At 39.3% G+C, this 24,261-nt stretch overlaps 2 protein-coding genes across 3 annotated transcripts in view; one reads left to right on the forward strand and one right to left on the reverse strand.

The window, feature by feature from the left end:
• Positions 1 to 1,297, reverse strand: part of CUNH5orf22 (chromosome unknown C5orf22 homolog) — a 14,633-nt gene extending 13,336 nt beyond the window's left edge. The window contains exon 1 of the mRNA XM_017738704.1: positions 1,144 to 1,297. Coding sequence (XP_017594193.1) covers positions 1,144 to 1,297 — 154 coding nt within the window. The remainder of the gene's footprint in view (positions 1 to 1,143) is intronic.
• DROSHA (drosha ribonuclease III) overlaps positions 1,281 to 24,261 on the forward strand; it is a 75,756-nt gene continuing 52,775 nt past the window's right edge. Inside the window, exons 1-12 of one of the 2 annotated variants that reach the window (XM_008637177.2) lie at positions 1,281 to 1,412; positions 2,529 to 3,386; positions 6,820 to 6,912; positions 7,866 to 8,097; positions 8,597 to 8,738; positions 11,161 to 11,315; positions 14,298 to 14,378; positions 16,101 to 16,187; positions 16,295 to 16,381; positions 19,381 to 19,452; positions 20,971 to 21,052; positions 22,242 to 22,316. In XM_008637177.2, the coding sequence (XP_008635399.1) occupies positions 2,536 to 3,386; positions 6,820 to 6,912; positions 7,866 to 8,097; positions 8,597 to 8,738; positions 11,161 to 11,315; positions 14,298 to 14,378; positions 16,101 to 16,187; positions 16,295 to 16,381; positions 19,381 to 19,452; positions 20,971 to 21,052; positions 22,242 to 22,316 (1,957 nt within the window). In that variant the 5' untranslated portion in view covers positions 1,281 to 1,412; positions 2,529 to 2,535. The remainder of the gene's footprint in view (positions 1,413 to 2,528; positions 3,387 to 6,819; positions 6,913 to 7,865; positions 8,098 to 8,596; positions 8,739 to 11,160; positions 11,316 to 14,297; positions 14,379 to 16,100; positions 16,188 to 16,294; positions 16,382 to 19,380; positions 19,453 to 20,970; positions 21,053 to 22,241; positions 22,317 to 24,261) is intronic. The other variant, XM_017738725.1, reaches the window with a different exon arrangement.

The raw sequence follows: 24,261 nt of genomic DNA on the forward strand, positions 1-24,261 counted from the left end.
CGGTGCGGTGAAGCGGGGTGTCACCGGATGGGTCAGGTCGGAAGGGACCAGTGTGTCATCTGGTCCAAGCTCCCGCCTCCACCAGGGTCATCCCAGAACACATGGCACAGGATTGCGTCCAGACGGTTCTTGAATATCTTTGGTGAGGGAGACTCCACAACCTCTCTGGGGAATCCGTTCAGTGCGCGGGCACCCGCACAGTAAAGTTCTTCCTCGTGTTCAGGTGGAACTTCCTGTGCATCAATTTCTGCCCGTTCACTCTTGTCCTGTTGCACGGCACCACCGAGAAGAGCCTGGCTCCATCCTCTCTGACACCCTCCCTTAGACACTTACAGACACTGATGATGTCCCCTCTCAGTTCCTCTCTTCTCGATGTGTCGGTGCCGTTTTGCTCTCAGCAGCGCATCTGCAGGCAGAGGCGAATTTATTCGGTATTTTTTAGGGGACCAATGCTGCTTTAGAATGCAGTGGCTCCCATCAGTGCAATAAATTTCCTCTTTAGGTGACAGGGAAAGGGGAGTTTGTCCTTTTCTGTGTGTTTGAACTTACCTAACTTTAAATGAAAGTTGAATGTGACTTGCTTTTGCAGCAGAGGGAGCTTTAAAATAATTGGGACATTTAAAATAGTTTTGTGTATTTTTGAATTTTTTTTTTCAGTTGTGATTCTGTGCATTCTGAAGGACTGAAATTAAAGTAGTAGGACTAGAGCAGTTCTCTGGCATTGGAGAGATCAGAGAGCCGATAAAGAAGATCCTTTATTTGAATGCTATGACATGTTAGAAAGAAACACGCTTAAAAGACAAGCACTGTGGTACAGCTTGTTTAAAGAAAATGTGTATGTGAATGTTAGTGAAGTCTAAAACAGTCTTCTGTTACAAGCCTGAGTTGTGTAAGAGCAAAGCAGGAGAACTAAAGCAAAATTAATTCAGCATCTACTAGATTGTAGTTAATAATGTCAAGAAAGTGTACTATTGCCAGACAAAATGGATGTTGACTTTCTTTTTTTCTCCCTGGTTTTGGGGTTTTTTTTGAGAGCCTTTACAAAGTTGGAGGGTACTGAGCAGGCACAGGCTGACTGGAAGGAACAAGTGGCTTTATGCCATCCTGGCCGCTGTCTCCTGAAAGTGTGAGATTCTCACTTACTTTGGCGCTTGGTTGTTCTGGAGAGGGAATGACTGCCACCAATTCCAGTCGCTTCCACTATGCCCTGCATGTGTGAGGAGGGTCCTCTTGATTCCTCCTCTTTGATGTCTGTCCTTTTGTCCTGTGTTTCTTTTCCTTTCTCTGTCCAGTTCATCAGAAGCTGTCTACTTTCTCTCAGCAAGAGCTACATCTTTTGCTGCAGTGGCACCGGAATGCAGCTGAGAGTAGTGCTCTGAGCAGTCCAGGTTGGCCATGTTGCACTATCGCAGGTGGAGTATAGTCTGTGCATGTACTTCAGCATCAGCAAAGCCTCAGGGAGAGGGAAGCTTTGTTTTCTTTTTCTTGTGGTCTTTCCAATTATGTGTGTCTCCCTTTTCTTTCTCACTTCCTCTCACGGAAAACAGAATCTGACTTCTGGAGGTGCTTAGATCATTTTTTTTTTCTTTCCCCTTCCATTCCAGCCATAAGTTTGAGTGTTTTTTCCCCTTTTTTCAGTTTTGAAACTTAACATTGTAATTAAAGAATCAATTTTAACTTTAATGAAGCACAGTGGCTTTCATTTTTAAGTGTTAGTGCCTTAAATACATACACAGTTTTGAGCAACGCTTAAGCCTACTTGAAGCAGGGATAATTTCTCAAGGGTAACAGCGCTGAGAAGGCAGCTGAGGGATTTCTTGGGAACTATTTCTTTCAATGAATCTTCATGAAATTTTTTCCATAACCTGTAAGACACGTAACCTGTTTTTCCACAAAAATATACCTACCTCACTTAAAATACTTTGAAGGGTCTGTTGAATTCAGTCCTTTAGTAAACTGGGGACTCAACGGTGAATGTAAATTGCTAGTATCTCATTTAAAGTTTACGTGATTTGTTGGGCCAGGTACTATGGAATGAGGTGTTAGTCAAGTCATTCTGCCCGAAGTTTAGAATTGTGTTCTAGAAAGAACTCCTTGTTATGCAACTTGGGATGACCACTGCAGTTGTTAATAATGAGTGGTTTCTTTCGTGTGGGGTATCTGAAGGTTTTATATCAAAGTGTCTAAGTACTGGTAGACGTGCTTGAATCCTTGACCTGCTATCATAACAATAATTTGTTGAAATTAACATTGCCCTAACTTGTAAAGCATGGTCCAGCTTGGGTTCTGGCTTAAAGACAGTAGAGTGCTTTCATGGATTAGAGCCTTAAAGGAATCAAAAGGGGCATAAATAACCTGCACTAAAGGTCTGAGGAGCACAAAGCTCCCAGTGAAAGTCCGTGGATATCATTTACTGCTTCTGTTAAAGGAAACTGCAACTTCAGTATTTTAGGAGTAGTTCCTGCAGATGCGTTGAGGATGTCTGACAAAAATTGTGTGACACTGCATTTTTATTTCCCTCAATAAAGGTGAGCCATGTCTTTCCATTCTGGGCGAGGATGTCCCCGTGGCCAGGGGGGACCAGGAGCAAGAACTTCGTCACAGACCTACCGCCCTCAGAACCTCCGTCAGCTTCACCCACAGCAGCCCTCTGTACAGTACCAGTATGAGCAGCAAACTGCCCCTCCAACAACCTATTCCAACCCTCCAACCACCGGTTACATGCCTCCCAGGCCAGACTTTGTGCCCTATCCTCCTCCAGTGCCCCCTTCCACACAAAATCCCATCAGCCAGTGTCCCATGAGGCCGCCATTTCCAAACCACCAGATGAGGCAGAGCTTCCCAGTACCTCCATGTTTCCCTCCCACTCCTCCACCAGTGCCAAATCCTAGCAACACTCCCGTGCCAGGAACACCTGCTGGACAAAGCACCTTCCCTTACATGATGCCTCCCCCCACAGTACCGCACCCTCCCCCCCCGCCAGTCATGCCCCAGCAGGTCAGCTACCAGCCTGTGTACTCTGCAGGGTACTCGCAGCAGTCGTTCCCACCGCCCAGCTTCAGCAGCTACCAGCACACCTCCGGCTCCTTCCCGAGCAGCACTGCCAGCAGCAGTGCCAGCAGCAGCCACTTCCGGCACACGGGGCAGTACCAGGGAGAGAAGTCCCAAAGTGATCGGCGGTCCCCAGACAGGAGCAAGCACTATGATGAGCACCGGCACCGCGAGCATGGTCACATGCATGGCGACAGGCATCGCTCCACTAACCACGGGGATCGTCGGGAGCGCGGCCGCAGTCCGGATAGAAGGAGGCAGGAAAGCAGTCGGCACCGGACAGATTATGACAGAGGAAGGATATCGCCTCATCACAGAAGTTACGAGCGAAACAGGTAATTTGAGGTGTTATCTGCCTGCAGGGGGAGAGGTGTCATCATTTGTTTCATAGTATGTGTTTGCATCAATGTTTTCTTCCCTTACCCTTGTTTTTCCCTCTAGCTTGGCAAGTAGCCAGTAGTCAGGTCTCATGGAAAGAGTTTCTGTTTAGACACTTTCAGGTACACTGCCTTTGCCTCACGTTTGTGAGCTGGCAGACTTGTTGCTCTTGTCCATATATATAGTTTTCAAACAAGAGCTTCTTTGCATCCCACTGAGTGGATTGTTGAGTAGTGCTGAACATCTTTACTGTAGAAATTTATGTACATGTGGCAGGAAAATTGAGTTGGCACAGCTTTGTGCAGAAGACTCTACAAAGTTGAGTCTTGCAAACAATTAAGCCCCAGCATTCTGAATTTCAAGGTTTAGGTACCAGAGTTAGAGTGCCAGGTGTTACTTTCTTTCAATAAGCCTTGTATTTGTAGAGAATGCGGACTTGTTGGGGTTTTATAGTCTGATAGGAGCCCATATCTAATTCCTGCAATGAGATGTTTTAGTGAAAAGCTTGTTATGTTCAGGATGAAGACTCTCAGCAAGCCAGCCTGTGATCTCAAGAGAGGACTGTGGTGAAAATGAGTGTGGGCCAGTTGTAGGCTCCACTGATGTCATTCGGGTAGATGAGTGTGCAGTGCTTATTTTGGGATTTTTCATGAAGTGTCTGCCCCTCTTCTTCATGAACACAAATGGCTTGGAAATTAGGAGCTGACCTGATGCCATTTGCTGTAGTGTGTTTTAGAGCAAAGCATCACCAGTTAAATCTTCCTCGTGTCTTAGATTTGTTGTTTGTAGATCTTTATGTGTCTAATAAACTGTCAAAATATTCAAAGTGCTGCTGAAAAGTTATGTGTTTAAATATTTATCAAGGCTTCTGGATCACATGCTCTTAATTTTAAAAGCTCAGAATTTTTTCATGCCACGTGTGGAACATGAATTTACTCATAAAGCATGTGCAAATGAAGCCACTTTGATTTACATATGCAGAGACTTAATTACAGAACCTTTGACACTTGCATTCAAAAAGCAACTCAAGCCTCACACTGAGTAAGTTTACTTTGATTTTCAAAAGAAGATTTTCCTAAAACTTAATGCCGCTGGCATTAAGGCACTGGCCTTTTCTGTATGAGATGCTTGTGGAATTTTCTCCTCCTTGCTGCATAATTTCAAGCTTCAATTTTAAGTTTTGAAAATGCATGCTTTCAGTAGCTTCTTTCTCAAACACTTTTGGATTGCTGCTTTAGGCCAACAGCTTCCAGATCTACTTGATAGTGTATCTACTTATTTTGATTCGGAGCTGTTTACCACACTTGGGGTTGTTTTTTTTCTGCAGCATCCGTCTCCCAAGCAAATCAGATGGCATGGAATGTGCTCTCTGAAGACTGAAATCCATGCTTGAACAAGGATGATGCTGACAAACAAGGATGAATGGGGCTGGGGAAAACAATAGATAGTTTGAACTCTTTGCTTTGTAAATTGGCATTCTGTTTCGTATTATGAGCATGGAAACAAACATATATATATGTTCATAAATAATTTTGACTCGTTCTGTTAACCCACCTGGCCACTTGAAGCACTGTTTATAATTCCTAGTGTATCAACAGACTAGAAGTTTTAACAGATGCACAATGAGTTGCCAGCTGTTAGCAGAGTATAAAAACTGCCTGTGTGATCTTTCCTGCCTAATAAATACAGTAATTTCATGGAATCACTTAGGTTGGAAAACATCCTTAAGATCATCAAGTCTAGCCTGTAACCTAATGCTGCCAACTCCACTGCTTAAATTGTATCCCTAAGTGCCACGTCTACATCTGTTTTAAGCGCTTTTTTAAGGAATGATGATACCACTTTCCTGGGCAGCCTATTCCAGTGCTGGATAACCCTTTGGGTGAAGAAATTTTTCCTACTATCCAAATGAAATCTCCCCAAGTGCACCTTGAGGCTGTTTCCTTTCATTCTGTCGCTTGTTATGCGGGAGAAGAGGCTGACCTCCACCTGGCTACAACCCCCTTTCAGGCAGTTGTAGAGAGCAACAGGGTCTTCCCTGAGCCTCCTTTTCTCCAGGCACAAGAACCCCAGCTCACTTTCCAGACCCTTCACCAGCTCTATTGCCCTTCTCAGGACATGGTCCAGCATCTCAATGTCTGCTTGTAGTGAGGAGCCCAGAACTGGACACAGGATTCTGGGTGCAGCCTCACCAGTTCCAAGTACAGAGGGACAGTTAGGGCCCAGGTCCTGCTGGCCACACTATTTCTGATACAGGCCAGGATGCCATTGGCCTTTCTGGCCACCTGGGCCTATGCTGGCTCATATTCACCTGCCTGTGACCAACATCCTCATTTGGTGTAACCGCTAGATTTTGCTTAGCAGGCTGTAGCTCCCTGAGAGCTCAGCGAGGGTTTCCTAGGGCAGTGCGACCTGTTGCATCCCGCAGTCCATTTCGGATGGCCCCGTGATCTCGCTCTGGTCAGCTCTCAGCGTCACAACCAGTGATGATGAATGAAGTGAGAAGAGTCTCTCATGAGGGTTGAGATGGCTTTAATCACATCTTGTCCTTGCGATTTCCAGAGGCAGAGAGACCCCGTGGTCTGCACGTGAGGGGGTTTTGTCAGGGGCCCAGGGCTGGTACCTGGGCAGGGTTGGGGTACAGGAACCAGTATGGAGAAACCGAGGAAGTGGCCAAGGCTAAGGGCAGGGGGGAGCAGGAAGGGGAACATGGCATCACGAAAGCAGTGGGTTAACAGGCTACTACACTCATTTGTTCTGCTGGACAGCTTTCCAGCCCCTCTTCCCCAAGACTTCAGTTAATTTAAAGCTCCTTGATCCCAGAAATAGGTTTGGGTTATCAAATTCTTTATGTGTATGTGCAAGGTGAGTCTTGTAGATGAGAGTTATAGTTTCAGCATTGTGCAGATTGTCTGTATCTGTCTGCTCTTTGTGTGTGCTTGAGGTGGCTGTAAGGGAGAGGGCTTGCCTCAAGCACTTGAATGACTGCTGTGTTTACAAAGCTATTGTGCTTGAAGTAGGTTTTCTTTTCCCTCCTTGGAGCATTTGGAATGGTTGTAGATACAACAGTCTTACCCTTTGCCATTCGTAACAGGAGAAGAGGAAGAATGGTAATAGGTCCTGTGGTGAGTTCATAGATGTTGCCTATGTATGGTGTGAATTCACTCTTGTATTGAGATAGATGGCTTTGTTGAAGCAGATGGAGCACATGGATAGATGACTATCTTTTACAAGTTTCTTGAAGGTCAGTGTCAAGAACATCTTTTAGCAGTCAGCATGTGGCTGTCATTTTGCATTAACATGATCTTAGACTGCTTTTGTGTTCCTTTCAGGTGTGGAGTGTATGGAATGCCAGATTTCTCATTCAGCTTATTTTTTGAACTTTTTAAGGGAACGGGAGAGGGAGAGGCATAGGCACCGTGACAGCAGAAGATCACCATCACCAGACAGATCCTACAAAAAGGATTACAAGAGAGCAGGAAGGTAAGGAAGGCTGCATGTGGTCTCTTGAGCATTTGAGGCTCTGTGCATCCACTCGTGAGGTTTTGTGTGCATATGTGTCTCATTTGAAACTCAGAAAAGATGGGTGTCTTAAATTTATGATCGTATACTGATACATGCAAATGCCAGTTATCTCAAGACCTTGTAGAGTTAGAAACAGGATTAATCTCTGGAGAGTTTCACTGCTGTGTCCTAAAGACTTTCTCTTACATCTCCTGTTCTGTAAAGTACCAAAATTATTTAAAGTCATTCTATCTTCAGGTTATCATTTAGAGTCTTTTCTTATATTGCTGCTCCTTTCTGAATTCTGGATAGTTGAAATCATTACAACGTTATTGGTTTTGTAGGCAGAGGAGATTTAAAAGAAAACAAAAGCTGGTAGTTTCCTTATTCATCTTTTGAAACATTACTCTTATGATGCATAAGGAATATCACACATTGTGTTGTTCAAAGGCATGTTAGAGTTACAGAAGTGTGGTTTCTGTATAATCTTTTTAATAAAACCTGAATTCTTTTGTCATGCCAATAGTTTGTGGGCTATGTTTTGAAACTTCTTACTGTAACTTTTAGTTGTGAGTGATGTGACTTATTTTTTACTACTGAGTTCCTAACTTAGAAATAAAATTAAAAGAAATTCACCTAGAATGCAAGTAGGAATTGTAATTTAAAATGCCATGTAATTTTTATTTTAATTCTTTAATATGGCTTAAAATAAAAAGCACATCGAATTTTAAGTCATTTTTATAGCAGTTCAGAACTACAAATTACTCTTGTACTCTTTGTGATGCAAGTTAAAAGCTGGAAAGGCAACTGGATTTTGCTGCAGTTTATATGATAGAATGATGTACTGATCTGAAGCAAACTCTTTTTCATTTTAAAACCGTCACTGTTAAAATAATAAAGAGAATTGCTTTTGTTTGCTTTCTCCCTCTAAGCCGGTCTCCAAGCAGAGAGAGAAAGAGAACCCGATGGGAGGAGGACAGAGAAAGGTGGTCTGAGAACCAGAACTCCAGCAAAGAGAAAAATCATACTGCTGTCAAAGACAAAGAATCAGAAGAGAATGCATCTGAAAAAAATGAAGAGGAAGATGAGGAATTGCTTAAGCCAGTCTGGGTTCGCTGTACCCATTCTGAAAGCTATTATTCCAATGACCCCATGGATCAAGTGGTATGTCAGTGGGAACTCTAAAATGACTGCAGACAGTCCTTTATAATCTCTTCCTAATCATTTCAGTCTTTTAATCCCATTAGGGGCTTCATTCGTTGCTGTTCTTCTCTGTTTTCATCAGTTCCTTTTGTCTGTTAGCATTCAGATAAGTGGTACATGGAAAAGGGGGTACTTTTTTTTGTCTCCAGGAAGGAAAGATAGACTTTTTTGCCCATTATACCTGTGTTTGAGCAAAGATGCCTCAAGCACCATATATTCCTGCAACCTTGGAGATGTGCTATACCAGCAAATGAAATAATTTGTCTGCTAGTTCACCTGGTGAAGCAATGTAATGATATGCTAAAGCCTTATTAGTTATTCCCATGTTTCACTGAACTACAAAGCTCCGTCTTTCCCACCTTCATGCTTTTTTTCATTAAATGCTGGTAGGTGTTGAGTTCTTGTGCTATATTAACACTCTCCTTTTTTTGTTCTGTTGTTCTAATTTTTTTATTAACAGGGGGATTCTACTGTGGTAGGAACAAGCAAGCTCCGAGATCTGTATGAAAAGTTTGATGAGGAGTTAGGAAAGCGACAGGCAAAGGCCAAAGCAGCCAGGCCACCATGGGAGCCACCGAAAACCAAGCTGGATGAAGATTTAGGTAAGCTGAAATGGTGACAAAGCTCTGAAATGGAATAATCTGTAGTTAACCTGTTTTGGCAGTTGTGTGTACTTAATAATGTTGATAGGTGTTTTTTAAGTCCCTCCTTTGTATTTCATATCCATGGGAGTTTTACTGTAGCTTTTGACTGAAGCAGAGCTCAGTTCTTTACCCAGAAAGCCTGGGGGAAAAGGGAGGGTATCCATCACTACCAAATGCTAGTTTCTTGCATGGTATGAAACACCCTGAGCATGATCAGATAGTTCAGAGAATGGCATATGAGAGGTTTTGAGGAGCTCCTGGTTTTAGATTTCTAAAGAGCAAGCAAGGGTAGTGGTGATAGACTCATGCTATGAAAGCAAACATAGGAGTTTTTCTTCAGTATTGTATTTTTGTTGTGCAGGTCTGCTTAGTATGATCAGACCTCTGCAAAAGTATTAGTTTTCATAACATACATTATCTGCATTATCTTGGACCACCTTTATGGTCTTCTGACAGTGAAATACATCTAGCAGCATCAGATACTGGGGAAATACTGGTTGAATTATCAGGGCAGAGGTTTTTATAGCAATTTGTCTACTCAGAAGTCAGTGAAAGCTATTTTTCTTGGTTTGTTTTGTGAAAGCTGTTGTTTTCCTACTTCCAGCATTTCAGTGTTTCATAGTGTGTTTTTTAGTGCTTTAGTTCAAGAAATTTTAGCCATATCACAGTAATTTAGATACTCTGTTGAGCTTGCTTTGTAAATATTGCTTCATGTTGGCCAGGTGAGCTGCTTCAAACTTTCATATCTCATCTTAGTAACTCATTAAAAGGTCACATATCAAAAATTCTAAAGATGAATTACAGGCCTAATGACATGGTTACATGCTGATGGTATAAAAGGATGCAATGAAGAGGAAAGAAAAAGAGAAATACAGATGAAATAAAATGTGAATTCACTTTTGTAAAGGAATTCTTCACTTTTTTTTTGAACAGTGAATTTGCATATATTTAAACTCCTTCAAGAATCACTAGCAAAGTAAACTGTAGGGGTTTTTAGGAGATGTTTTTTCATGTGGGTGAATCAAGGATGGGACTGCTGCATTCAACATACCTGCATAAAGCTGTCATTCCTCAGATCTCTGAGGAAGAAAGCCTGCTGCTCCAGGCTAAAATATGATAGGGCCAAGAGCAACTTCTGCATTTTCTTTTCCTAGTCTTTCTGGAGAACCTGAAGGCTCTATTCACTCTCTTCACTGTTCTCCTGGGCTAATTTGGTGTCTGTGGCAGCTTCTCCTACAGCCATGTAGTGTCTAGTAGTTTGTCTTATTTTCTAACTTCAGTAAATGCTGTCTCTGTTCTGGCTTGTGTCAGCAGTAGTCGTGTTTTGCAGTGAGATAGCAGTGCACTCCAGGAGTGCTTTTAGATCATGAAAGGCTGATGATGGAAGAAATTCTTTACTTGGGGGTGGAGAAGCACTGGAACAAGTTGCCCATAGAGAGAAGTTACGGATGTCCTATCCCTGGCAATGTTTAAACCCAGGCTGGATGGGGCGTTGAGCAACCTGGTCTACTGGGAGATGTCCCTGCCCATGGCAAAGGGGTTGGAATTCGATGGTCTTTAAGGCTCCTCCCAGCCCACACCATTCTATGATTCCAATACGTGACATCGAAAAGTTCTGTGTTAGTCTTTTGAAACTCCAGCTTACTCTCATGGGTTCCAGGCACATTTTGCGCCTGAAAATAGACCTCAGTACTAATCCGTTGTAAATCAGAGAACTTTTGAAACTTAAGTCTTTGTGAATATTTGTAGGAATACACATGTGCATACTTTGTAAGAAAACACTTATTTCAGCTGAGCATAGATGACCTATGTAAACCATGTGCTCCAAGGACATATTTTAATAACACCTTATGCCAAATTATGAACTGTGTAAAAATACATCTTAATTTTAAAAAAAAGGGAAACTTTTTCCTACTGATAGTCTCTCATTTTCTCTCTCTCCTTTTTCTTTCAACCAAGGAGAGTCTCGTGTTCAGTAAATGTGTATTTTAAAACCATAGTTTCACAGTATTTGAAAGCACTGGCAGTACAGTAATATATTTTAAGTCAAAACTTGACAAATGGAAGAAATATTGCATTTTATTCCAAGAATAATAAACTTTACTTGCTTCCTGGTATATGTCTTGGCTGTGAATCCATTTATTTAAATTAGACCTGAGGATATCTGTGAAAATGAGTGACTAAAATTATGTGCATAAGAAAGGGAGTTGCTTCAAAGTACCACAGGAGATTAGAGATATGTGAGATCAAGGTTTTTGAGTGTGGAGGTTTTTTTAGTATTAAGTCCAGACATTAATTCATGTTAGAGAATGCATTGCTATGGAGAAGAGAGCATGTGGAAGTGTTTTTCAGCTGTCTTTATTTCTTCTGTGTGAATCAGAGAGCTCCAGTGAGTCAGAGTGTGACTCTGAAGATGACAGCAGCTGCTCCAGCAGTTCAGATTCAGATGTTATTGACGTCATTGCAGAAATTAAGCGTAAAAAAGCACACCCTGATCGTCTCCATGAAGAACTGTGGTACAATGATCCAGGACAGGTAGGGTGTGAGGAAAAAGTGCTGGGTATCCAAAGGTCATTCTCCAAATAAACTGAAAATTCTGCGTTGTTGTCAAACATGTAGAGTGACTTCTATTTCAAAATGCTTTCTTTACCCGTTTTCCCTTTTCTCTCTCATCTTCTTCAAAGCACTTCGCTTTTGATTTCGAGAGTGTGGTTCCAGCTGATTAATCGTGTGGATTATTCAGTTGGAATCATGTCTGACAGCATTAATAAAAACTGAATTGCTAACAGTATGCTAATGCTGTCCTTTTAGCCCTGAGATAAAGATACACAACTGAATTGTGTGGTGGAGAAAAGGCAATATGTGTATATCCTTTACAAATTTTTCACCTTAAGCTCTCAGCTCATAATGATAAATAATGTTTTAAATATGCAGCTAATGCTTCTAATTTCTTGTCTAATGGTTCTTTTGTAATTGCATGGAGATTGTAATTCTCATTAAATGTAATTGCTGAGCTCATGAAGTGCTGTTTTGAATGTACACATTGCACAGAAGACTAATTTTTGTTTGCAAATTCACCATCTTCATCTTTCTTACTTAAATATTTTACAATCTATTTTCTCATTTCAAGTGACATGTCAGTAAACTTATTTTTCTGGCACTTTGTGTGATGTATGAGTAGCGTGCAACAAATCATAATGTGAAGAGATACTGCAACACATATTGCCACTGTGGTAATTCAAAAGTCTGTTGAATATTCTATTACAGATTCCTGTTTATGCTTCTAGTTTAAAAAGAATGATTGAGCATAGCTAGCTGTTTTTATTTGTATGGAGAGCCAACTTAGCGAACTGTTTAGATATTTAACAGAAAAAGTTGTGTAGCTCTTGGGCACACTTCAAAGTAATGTTCTATGAAGAAGATTAGCGGGAAAAAAGGTGGAAAAACTGAGTTTCTTGCTGAAAAACATTCTTTCCCAAAAACTTTCTTGAGACTGACTCTTCATCTTTCTTGAAAGGGCTACAATCAATCATGGTGAGCTTGTCAGTGCTGTTGTACTTCTGTGTAGATTTTATTTGAAAACCTTGAAGTTTTCATAGGTATTTATCTGGTGTGTCAGAATGCTTTCTGTCAATAAATAAAACAGGAATGATTGCCATGCACTCTGACATGTACAAGTACACTGTCTGACATGGAACTAGATTTGTAGGATGGATCTTCCCAACCCTTCGATCTGAGAAGCTTGTTTGTTAATTTGGATAATCTCCAGCAGTGCTGACAGTTGCCAGAAAATAAATTGTTAAATTCAATGCCACCACAGCGGCTTTTGCCTTACAAATGTGATCTGCTTGTTTGTGTTGCTCTGTTGGTCAAAGAAGGCATTGCCTATGTAAATTTGTAATCTCTCATCATTTTACCATCAATTCATGATTGTTCTCCTGCATTTTTTTCTGTGAGCAGTGTTGTTAGGGACGAGCTAGAGATGTATCTGACTTGCTTCTCAAGTCTTGACTTTACAAGTACTTCACATCTCTCTGAGTTTTGGCCTGTGCATTTAATATAAAAGAAGCAGTATTTGTGCTGAATAGTTCTAAGAATTAAGGATGAGATTTTCAAAAATAAGTGATGATTATTTAAATAGCCTCAGCAGACCCTTAGTTTTGGGGCACTGATGAGCAATTAGCTGTTGACTGTGTTTTTAACTCTCTTCTGTCTTGTTGCTGTGTAAGCCAGTGAGGAAGTATGCTTCTACCTATGAGCATGATTCAATTTCTTGGAGCCTGTTCTTCTCAGAGTATGGGAAAAACTGTGAGGACAACAAGCTGTCATGTCACTCCATTGTTAAGATTGTGTGGCTCAGTTTCCAAACAAGTAGGGAAGTTCCTGCTTCTTATGATCCTTTGCACATATGCATTGTGCCAGTTTGAAGAAACTGAGGTGAACATTTAGAGAATTAACATCAAAACTAAAAGGTTGCATCCCTGTCCCAACTCCCTAAAGCTAACATTAACAGTGGTTTAATGAGTCTTTCTTCCTGTGGTATCTTCACATTATATCTAATATATGATAATGCCATTTAGCCCCACTGTGGATGCTGTTTGTGTTTTCAGACTGCTTGTAATAGCATGGAAAGTTCTGCTGGTTTTTCTGTTGCGTTGCAAGTTTATTGTTTGTTTGGTTGTTTTTTTTCCTAAGTCTAAAAGAAGTTTAATTTCTTGGATTCAAACTTTGAAACCTTGAGTTGGGAACTTACTTTGTTTCTCTGGTTTGTTTCTGGGCTTCTTTTGTTGGATTTCTGCAATGGGCATAATGTTAAGGGCAGAAAGCTTTAGGCTGTTGCAGTAGTTGATAGTCTGCATTGATCTTGGTCATAAAAGTGAAAAGAAAGATGCTAGCATTGTAATATATGCACTGGCCCTTTTTGGTATAGCTGCTTGATGCACTCATACTGAATACTCAAGTGGGTATTTCTTCCCCCTTTATCTTTTTTACTGATCTGTTCACAGGATGGATTTGAAGTGTTCCCATTAGTTCTTTAAAGTACCAAGTAAAATCTTTGAATGGTCTGCATTTCAGGGGATGGTCTTGTTCCATGGCAAAAGGCTTAGTTGAGGATGTGTTTTCAGTCAGAGAGCCCAGTGGAACTGTTTGAATATGGAGATTTCAGCATGTAAATATTGACACATACATGTTTAGGACCTGAATTTCGTTTTAGGCAGTCATCATGCTGTTTATGTGTATAAGCAATGGAAAAGAGGTGCATTATAGCAGGGTAGTAGAATTCTGTTGAGAGTGTTTTTCCATCTTGTGCTTCTGAAACAGTGATGCAGTTCTAATGCTGCTGTGCAGTTTTCTTAATATTAGTCTATACTGTTTTCAGTTTTATTGGCTTAAGAACATCCACTTAATCTAAGCATGACAGGCTTTTAGAAGCATCAGCACTCAGGGCATTAAAACCAACATACTTTCCCAAAAACACTTTTCAATACAACCAGAATCCTATTTTGTTTTTGACAGATGAATGATGGACCTTTGTGCAAGTGCAGTGCTAAAGCCCGGCGAACGGGAATAAGACATGGCATTTATCCTGGCGAAGAGGTATTAGTAATTCTAAGGATTGCAATTATGAATACAAACTTGCAGCTGTAAATTCCTGCTTAGGTTGATTTGAGGGGTCTTTCCCATGATTTACCGGCTGAGTAAAAAAAACGCTTGTGCAGCTTTAAATCATTCAGTTATGTAACCTCATATTTAAAATGCAATACTGGTAGTGACATCCACCTGGAAACTGTAGAAAACTTTTGCCTGTGTTTGCTTAGTTTTAGGTTTGTTTGGGGTTTTTTTAAGTTTCTGAAACACAATTATGTTAATAGAAAAGAACTTGTGATCAAAAGATCTCCTATCTTCAAGTGGATGAATACATTGTGAAGGGCCCACTCTGTGAAGTGATTACTTTAAAAGAAAAAGTAAATAGTAATCTGCTGCTGAAAGAAGCAGAAGGCTTGTCAGGAGGCATTCTTGCCTTAGCATGTAGGCTTTACAATTTATCTTTGTGCTTTTTCTTGAAAAATTTTATTTTTCAGTAGGCCTTCTTACATATATTTACCGAAACAATCTTTTATTTCTCTGCAGTTAAGGAGTTATGAACGTTTCTGTGAATTATTTGAGTTCAGAAAATTGGCTTTGGTCTGAAGCTTACTATAAATTGCTCTAGTTCAGGATCTATTCCTCCCCATGTTACATCTAGGGTTCTTCTTGCAGAGGAGGGAGAAAATTTAGGAGGAGAAAACTACTATATATAAAACTTGGTGCATGAAGGCAGCTGCTCCCTGGAACAATGCCATCTGGGAATCGCAGGTTTCACAAAATCTCCTAGGATATACTACTTCTCACAGTGTCCTGTAGATGAAACTGCCTAGTTTTGAACTAGCTTATTTGCCGCTGTCTTGTTGCAGCAGTGAGAAGCTTATTTTGGGGCTGAAGAGCCAATGTAATCACCCTGCTTACTGCGTAAGGTTTGCAGAGTGGCCAGAACAGTGTAGTGGTGTAGCTGTCTTGCCAATGCCACAGGCCAACTTTTCTTCTGCTGTTCAGAGTAGTACCCTGCTCACTGCAGTGATTTTATTCTTTTTCCCAATGTATTCCGAGCAGGCTGGTGACAGCCTCTGAACTGCAGCAAGTTGTATGTAGGACATATGATAAACTGGTTTTGTCTGACTGTTGAGGAGTTTAGGTCTTTACATAGGACTGCTTCAAAACAATCTGGAAGGAAACATGAAATTCCTTGTGTCTGGCTGCCTTTGGACCTCAAAGTCAAGCATTATAACCTTGTAATAGAGTGGAGTTACTCTGTGGTGATAGACTAATCCCTTCTCTTCAGGCCTCAGATTTCCCCCAAGCAGATGGACTGATACCTGTCTGTCTTGATAATATCCCTTGAGATCATCTTGTGTGATGTTCAAGCTCCTCTTCATAAACTTTTAAAACTGTGTTTCCTGAAACAAATTTATATAGGCGAGGAAATTACTCTGGAACGTAAACAGCTAACTGTGGTGTGTAAGAGAGATGGAGAGTTAAATGGAAAATTAAAAAAAAAAATCCACCTTCTTTTGCTTTTGAATAGCTTTAAAAATATTTCTTAAAGTGAAAGTGGAGATAAGGCCACACTTTCCTCCTTCCCAGAATACTTAATTATGACTACCTGCTTTTATTTAATTTTTTCTAATGCATATTTCATGGCTATTAGAAATGCTTTATTCTCTCTTTTAATCTAAATTTGCCTTGACTCTACACATAACTCTACTTATCTCTTCCTTTAAGCCCATTAAACCATGTCGCCCCATGACCAACAATGCTGGAAGACTGTACCACTATCGAATTACTGTGTCACCTCCCACAAATTTCTTAGTAAGTACTTTATAAATAATTCAAACTAGGACTCTGATTTTATTTTCAGTGACAAAAGTCATACTGCTTCTTGCTTACTCCGTGGTGGTTTTGTTTGCTTTTTTAAGACAGACAGACCTACTGTTATTGAGTATGATGACCATGAATATATCTTTGAAGGGTTCTCCATGTTTGCACATGCCCCACTAACAAATGTAAGTATGGTCATTGCTACATACTTTAGGTTTCGTACAGGGGATTTCTTTACAAGGTGCTCATTCTGCTCTGAAGCAGAACTTCTCTAAAAAAACAATACGTGTATGCTACAGACATCTTGCCAGCACTTGAGACTGGGTAAAGATACTTGTGCTAATGGAGCTCCGATTTTGTCTTGACTGATTGTGGTAAGCAGCGTCTTTGAACTGTGACTGAGGCTGTGATGTGCACTGAAGTAATGTTTTTACATGTTTTGCAGTTTGGAAGTGAATTAAAACCATGGAACAACTTGTTAAAACTGCTAATTGGATTTAAATTGGATGAGTGGGTTTATTAAGTTGGCAAAGTTTAAAAAACTACCAACAACAACAAAAAAAGTTTTCCCCTTCAAGTGACAAATTAAATTATTCAGAGATCCACTCTAAACTCTAAAAGGTTTTCTCCCTTCTTAAAACTTACTTAGATGTCTCCAGTACTTTATAACAGCTGTTCAGCTTCTTCAGGACTTAGCAAGTTATGATTTTTAGTAAAAGCTGTAGGTACATACAGGTGTTTGTGTTTTGAAAGCAGGTGTAACAAGAAAAGGACATGACTGGTACCTGACTGCCTTGCTTTTCTAGTATAAGCTGAGTTAGCCAAACATGAATGGAAAATATGCAAATACTTCATTTCTGTACACTAGAAGATCTTTTTGTTATCTTGGTTATTTCAAGGTTTTCTCAAAAATTCAGTGTGTGTTAGTTTCTGTGGTTTTTATATCTATTACTAGCAATATCACCAATGCCACAACTCAGTGTAAGAATGGTTATGAGCACAGGACTGGCATGTAAGGATACTGGAACTGAGAGGCACTGAGAAGAAATTACTTCTGACAGTTTGCTTATGTAATGGATATGAAAACTTCACTTTTGGTGGTCAGGGGAAGGGACTCTTGTTGATAAGTGAGAGAGTGGAGTTCAGCCTCTGACATGGCAATGGAGTTCAGCCTCTGACATGGCAATGGGAAGCACTGCTGCCCAGTAGCATTAACTCAGCCTCAGGATTCAAGGCAAATTTATGTCAAGGCTTTACGTTTTCACTTTGCTAATGAGCAAAAAGGAGCAGTTTTGTTTTATTCACGTTAAAAGAATAAAGAGACCCTTCTTACCTTTACAATTTTTGTGTCTGCTATGTGACAGCAAGGCAGAGAGTTACAGAAATCTTTAATATACAGACAACAAGGAAAACTCTTCTTTGATTGAATGGTTAGAGAATCTATTAAGCTGTAAAGTGCATATGTGCATATGTTTTTTTTCTCATTCCAGATAGGGGAAGTGATCAGCTACAAATGATTACTTTTTTACAGAGTTGAATACAAAGCAATTCTGTGGTGTCAATTCCTGCTACTAACACATATAAAGCCCTTTGGAAGGAGTCTCTTGATGTCATGATATGATTTTTGGCATACAACATAAAATCTGCGCTTTGAGGGATGCTTTGGAACATATTTGATAAAAGAGAGGTAGCAAAAGGTAGTAAAAATAGAGATCTGAACACCAACATCTTTGCATTAACCAAATTTCTGTAGTATGAAGTCTTAGGTTTGCACTTAGGTTATTACTGAGTTACTGCTGTTATTACTGAGTAATAAATGAGCAGTTCAAGTATTAGGGAAAGTGTTTAGTACCATCATAGGAAAAATTACAATTTTCATATTATAAATACCAAACCAATTTTACATTACCAACCACATGTTTTTTTACTGTGTATTTGCTTGTTTACATGGAACTCCAGTTCATGGAGATCTTAGTTGTGGTCAATTCTCTAAAGTATTCAACTTCTAGTTTAAATTATGTGTTAGCAAGTAAATAAATAATCCCTGTACTTTTTTTAAAGCCTCATTGCTTTAAGTATGACAGGTTTTCATCTTCTCAGATTCTAAATGGTTTATTTAATGGTATATTCCAAGGTTTTGGTCGGGGGGGGTGTATTCACATTTGATACTGTATCAAACTGTAAGAAATGCAGTTTTGTTTGGTCATTGGTTGCAGCTTCTCAATGTATCATGCAGATAACAATAGATATTTGTAGTCAAAATAGTCAAATGTTTGGCAGGGGGCTGTAAGAAGATGCAAGCAGAATATTGCACCTCTGCTATGTACGTTGATTTCACTGCAACCCCATCACTGTTCAAATATTTATTTGTATGCTTACCAGTGTCAAGTAACCTTGGGTTCCTTCACTTTCAGAGATCATGGAATTATTCTAACACTCTTTTATACCTTTGAGGCCAGTGAGTAGTAAAATTTGGTAAGAGCTGTAGATGTGTAAGGGAAAATTCGGCATTTTTGTAGTCTTTTAGGAATTTAGCTTTTTTTCTCTGAAAGTCCCATTTAAAAAAATGAAGCACCTTCAGCAATTTATGGACCATAAAAAGATGAAAAAAAGGAATTAAATGTTTGTCTTGCTAGCTAGTCAGGTGAAATTCTGAGAATATTTATTGCATTAAATTAGTATAAAACTGTAAATTTGTCCGTAAGCTATTACATTATGTTGCGTTGACTTAAAACTACATTTTAAGACCATAGAGCTGACACAATTGGCAGTGAGCTAAAAACACCTTGCTTTCAGATCACTGTATCAGTCTGACATACTGTGTCAGAAACAACAGATTCACTTGCAAATATCCGAGGGAGAGAGGATACAGGTTGTCTGAGGTTTACAGGTGTACTTTTCCTTCTAAAGAAAATTTCATCTCCAGTAGATGGCATTATTGAACCTTCCTTCACCATTGTGTTTTATTAGCATTGTCAGCATTGTGTTTTATTACCGAGGTGAAGGCTGGAACTGGTACTCTGTTTACAGGTGCTTGTGTTCTTGTCTTTGCATGATCTTCCAGAGCAGCTGTTATAGTAAGTGCCCTTTTCAGCAGACAGTAATACCTTTGCATATAAAATTGTATTAACTATACATTTAATGCTGTATAGTTTTTAATGCTGAATTTCTCTCTTCCTTCCAGATTCCTCTATGCAAAGTAATCAGGTTTAACATTGACTATACCATTCATTTCATTGAGGAGATGATGCCTGAGGTAAGATGGATAACTAGAAGTCAGAGTGGGTTATGAATTGTTGATATGTTTAAGGATTAAACTCTTCAGTATCCCACCTTGCGAAGTCTCTAAGAGACTGGCTCTGTTCTGAAGGAGTGGCTGAAACAGAACTTGCACTTACAGGTACTAGCATAAATCTATCTACCTAGGCTATCATATATTAAAAACAAATAGTAAGAAGTGCTTATATCCGTAGGTTCCTTTTATTTTAAATTATATACAGTATCTGTAAATTGAGTTAGGCATTACCATTCTCTTACGTATGACAAAAATAAGGCATATGGAGGTACTCCTTTGCCAGGACCATATGTCAATGGCAGAGCTGAAACTTAGTCAGAAGTTGAAGCTCTGAAGATTGCTTATCAGTACTAAATATAAGCTATTGTCAAAACAAATTTCCTGTGGATACAAGCAAAGCACATTGAGTTCATAATCTGTTTGTGGTGGGGTTTTTTATTACAAATTAATGCCTGGTGGATCCAGTTTGCAAAGTAAATTGCTGCAGTGGAACAGTGTGTGTAGGTACAGAAACACCCTGCATATTAACTACAAAGATAGGATCACTATTTAATTTAGTCACATATATTTAAATTTTTCTTTCTAATTATCTTTTTTTTGTTGCTCAATGGCATCTAAATATATGCAACAGCCCTGAAATTCCTCAGAAAGACTAATGTGATCAAAGCAATGAATTTCTTGTTAGTGAATGTACTGTGTTGTCTGCAAATCTTGAACTGAAACAACAAACAGCTACCAAGCAAAACAGGGAAGTGAACATTTTGGGGGATTTCTGGATTATTTGCAGACCATCTTTACTAATGACTTGTGAAACAGATTGTGGTATTAAGTTTGGAATTTATGGCCGATATCGTACATGCACAATTTATATCAGTCTGGTTTTGTTTGTTCGGGAAAGTTTATAAGTTCCTTCATAGAAGGAGCCAGTTCCTTGCTTGATGAAAAGAATCCCTTTTTGGTTTTTTTTTTTCTCTTTTCGTCCTTTTTATTCTTCTTCTGTTGGCTACTGAAGTCGTAATCCTCAATTTGTCTTGTGCTCACACTTGCTATGGAAATTATATGATACCACAGGTGGTGATTTATAAACATTTATTATGAGCATTTGGGAAAAAGTGAATTATGAGAAAGATATTTCTCAGAAATGTGTCATCTGCTCATCTTGCTCAGGTAAAAGGGGTTTTAGTGCTTGGCAGATTATTGCAGACTCATAATTTCTGCCTATACTGTTGGTTTGGACATTGAATGAAGAAGATTCAATACCATTCTTTCTTGACAATGCTTTCTGAAGAGAGAACTGTGCTATGTTAGAGTAGATGATCAAAAATATATCAATACTGTTTCCAAAACCTAGTATTTAGTAGTTGGCAAATATGAAGACACTGCTTTTTCATAGTGTTTTATTTAACTATATATGAATGGCATTATTTGTATTGCAGTATTATATAATTATAATTTTGGTCTATTTTTTTGTTTCCCCAGAATTTTTGTGTGAGAGGCCTTGAGCTGTTTTCTTCATATCTATTCAAAGATATTTTGGAGTTGTATGACTGGAATCTTAAAGGTAACATTGATTTTGAGACGGTCCTCAACATTACAATGTAACCTCTGTTTTCCATAAGAGGGACAAACTTCATTTATTCTTCAAGAAGATGAAATTAGAGTTCAATCATGTGAGGTGTAGCAGTGAAAATGCACAAACTTGGCACTGTATTTTCACAAATAAACTAAATTTCTGCCGTAATTCAGAACTTTTGTTTTTAATCAAACAGTAAATATTACTGTGTGTTTAATATTACAGAGTATCATGTGCATGGTATTTTGAAAGCCAAGGTGTCAGGTAAACTATTTTCTCTTTTTACAAGCTAACAAACAAGTTACTCATACTGTATTTCTCTGCAGTCAGCTCAGAAAGCAGTGACATACAGACAGCTATGGAGGAATAGTGTTGTCATTATAGCTGAATGTTGTTGTCTTTTGACAAGATGAAAATACTGGTTTCCGTGAAGACTGCAACGAAAGAGAATACTTCGCATGGTCTAAAAGAGAAATGAGAGTATCAGAGGAGTTACATTTCAGTATCTGTAGGTCTGTTTGGGTGTCGTGACTTTGTCTGTGGAGATTCACTCTGCACAGGAGCACACAGGTTTAATACATTTTGTGTAGCCTTTGGTTTGATAATATATTCTAACATTAGTGTTGTCTTTCCTATCACTGCTTCTGATTGTTCTTTCTTTTTTTAGCTTCTGATTGTTCTTTTTTTAGCACTTACTGGTTGGTTTAGTTTTTATTTTCTTGAAAGCTTTATAGATGAATAGGAAATGAAAAAAAAAACCCCACAAAACAGTACCAAGGAAATTTCCATGTTATCTTTGTTTTGGTAAGCAAAACCACCCCACTAATTGGAGGAGATTAAATAAACTAGTGCTTGTACCTATAAGGCTTAAATGAAATAATTAACTGATTATATAAACTAATATTTTTGTATTACTGTTTCTTTTTAAAGTACTGGGGTTTTTTTTGTTAGGTTCTTATTATTTTTAAATTATTTTAGATTTCTTTTAAATTATCTGTGTGAAAGCTTTCACTACAAGTTGTCTCTCTGTTCTTTTTTTTTTTTGTTACTTTCTGGATTGAAACTTAAGCCCTGTCAAATGTAATCACCATTCATTGATTTTATCTGCAGCAAAGTTGCCTCTTTTCTTCTTTTGCAAAAATGTTGGAAAATTTTCTGTATTTTTTTTGTATTTAAGGTCCTTCACTTGAAAATGATTCTGTTTCCTGTCCCAGATATCACTTCATGCCGCGGTTTGTGAGATTTCTTCCAGGTAATGTTTGTATTATATATCGTTATACAAATTAGATCTGAAAAAAGCTTTAAAAAAGAAACAAAACCCAAAAACATCCCTATCCCCCAGGAGAAAACCTCCACAGAAAAACCCTTATTGCAAGTCAAATGGTTCAGTCAGTGCAGAGATCTGGTGCTTCTGCCTGAAGTCTTTAGTGCTTGCAGATGGTTTACTAAGAACTGGAATTCAGATGGACAGGCCAAGTCCTGCTTCCAGCTTTTGTCTCTGTTGTCATTTTAGGCAGTGCTGTGTCCTCCTTGTCCTGCTCTGCGATGGTGCTGTGGCATTTGCAGAGTGCTGTTATCTAATCTCTCACATTTCATCTCCCACCTGCTCTTCAGGATACCATGTGATTAGATTACAATTCTGGATGTGCAAGGGTCAGCATGATTGGGCACCCCTGAGCACATGCTCTTCTGATTGTTTCTTTATCCTAATGCAGGCTTAGACCTTGCAGCAAATAGCGATAGACAAAAGCCATCGTTCCAACGCAGTTCAACCCTGGCCTGCCAGCCAAGGACAAGATTCCGTGTGGAGCATTCAGCTCGTTTTGAGTGAACAGTTTACAGAGGCATTTAACACATCCTAAGATACCAGGACAGACTTTCAGTTGATGTAAATGTCATGGCTCCATTGGAAATGTGTCCTGCTGAGATCCTGCCAGTGATTGCTCCAGGAGGGTTGTGTGGACAGAAGGATGTGTTTCAGCTGTGGGATTTAGAGTGCAGATGAAATATGGAACAACCTTCATCAAGAGAGCTGTGACCTGGAGGTGCTTTCTGCTTTGGGCTTTGAAACTTAGTTGGGATATTAATTATAGCTGGAGCAAAATGAGTTTTGGCTCGTTACTGTGGAGAGTACTGATGGCTAGATGACTGTATTTCTAATTGTTGTTCCTTCCTGGATACACAGCACTGTTCAATCAGAAGCAGAGCTCTGAGGCTTGCTAGCAAACATTGATTTGGTTTTGCTGAAGCAATTTACAAAATAAGCCATCAAGCCACATGTGGCTGATTAACTTGACCTCATCACAAAATGAGAACAAGTTTGTCCTGCCTGGTTTGTGTAGCTTGAGGGTGCATTCCTGTTCAGGGTTTTTATATTCTGATTTTTTTTTTTTTAATTTTAGTTTAGAAGTCAGCTCTTTCTGTGCTATTGGGTTGTTTACGGATGAGGAGGGATAAGTCTCTAAAATATGTATTCCTGTATGCTGCTTCTTCTTTAAGGTCCCCAGCCTTCTAACTCTTTTAAAAGTATCTTTTTCCTGATATTTCTGCATATATAGTCGCCTTTTAGCATCTTTTTGACAGGGTTTTTTTTTAATCAAGCTTTCATTTTTTATTGATTATTTTTGAGATACCCATGAAGATTTTTAATTTTCAGAGAGTGGAAATCTATTTCCTTCAGGTATGCTTGCAGAACAGTACTTAGGTCTAATCAAAGAAGATGTTGGTGCATCAGATCTCCACACATCCATCAGCTGTCTCTTTAAAGATAGAAATGAATTGCTGATTTCCCATCCCCTCTACTTTTTCTTTCTTACTTTCCTAACATGGTCTAAAAATAATGAGGTTTGGGATGTCAAGTTTTCTATGTGGATTTACTTGGGGACAGGCCTTGGGGTAGCTCTGAGCTAGTCATACCAGGTTTACTGCGATGCATAGCATGCAGAACAGTTGCTGTATTGTATTGCCATAGATTTTTATGGTGATAAATATATTCAGAGAGTAAAAGACTAGAAAAAACACATTTGAGGTCCCAAGTACTGCATATTCTGGCCCAGAAAGGGTCTCAGACTTTCATTTAGCACAGCAGTCTATCGCAGCCTGTACACAGTCTTCAGTGGGTAAGGATACACGTATATTTTAGTGATTGGTATATGTGGGCTACCTCTTGCGTAAGAGTAAATCCAGTTGCTGACAAA

The sequence above is a fragment of the Corvus brachyrhynchos genome, unplaced genomic scaffold (assembly GCF_000691975.1).
Source record: "Corvus brachyrhynchos isolate BGI_N302 unplaced genomic scaffold, ASM69197v1 scaffold23, whole genome shotgun sequence".
Lineage (NCBI taxonomy): Eukaryota > Metazoa > Chordata > Aves > Passeriformes > Corvidae > Corvus > Corvus brachyrhynchos.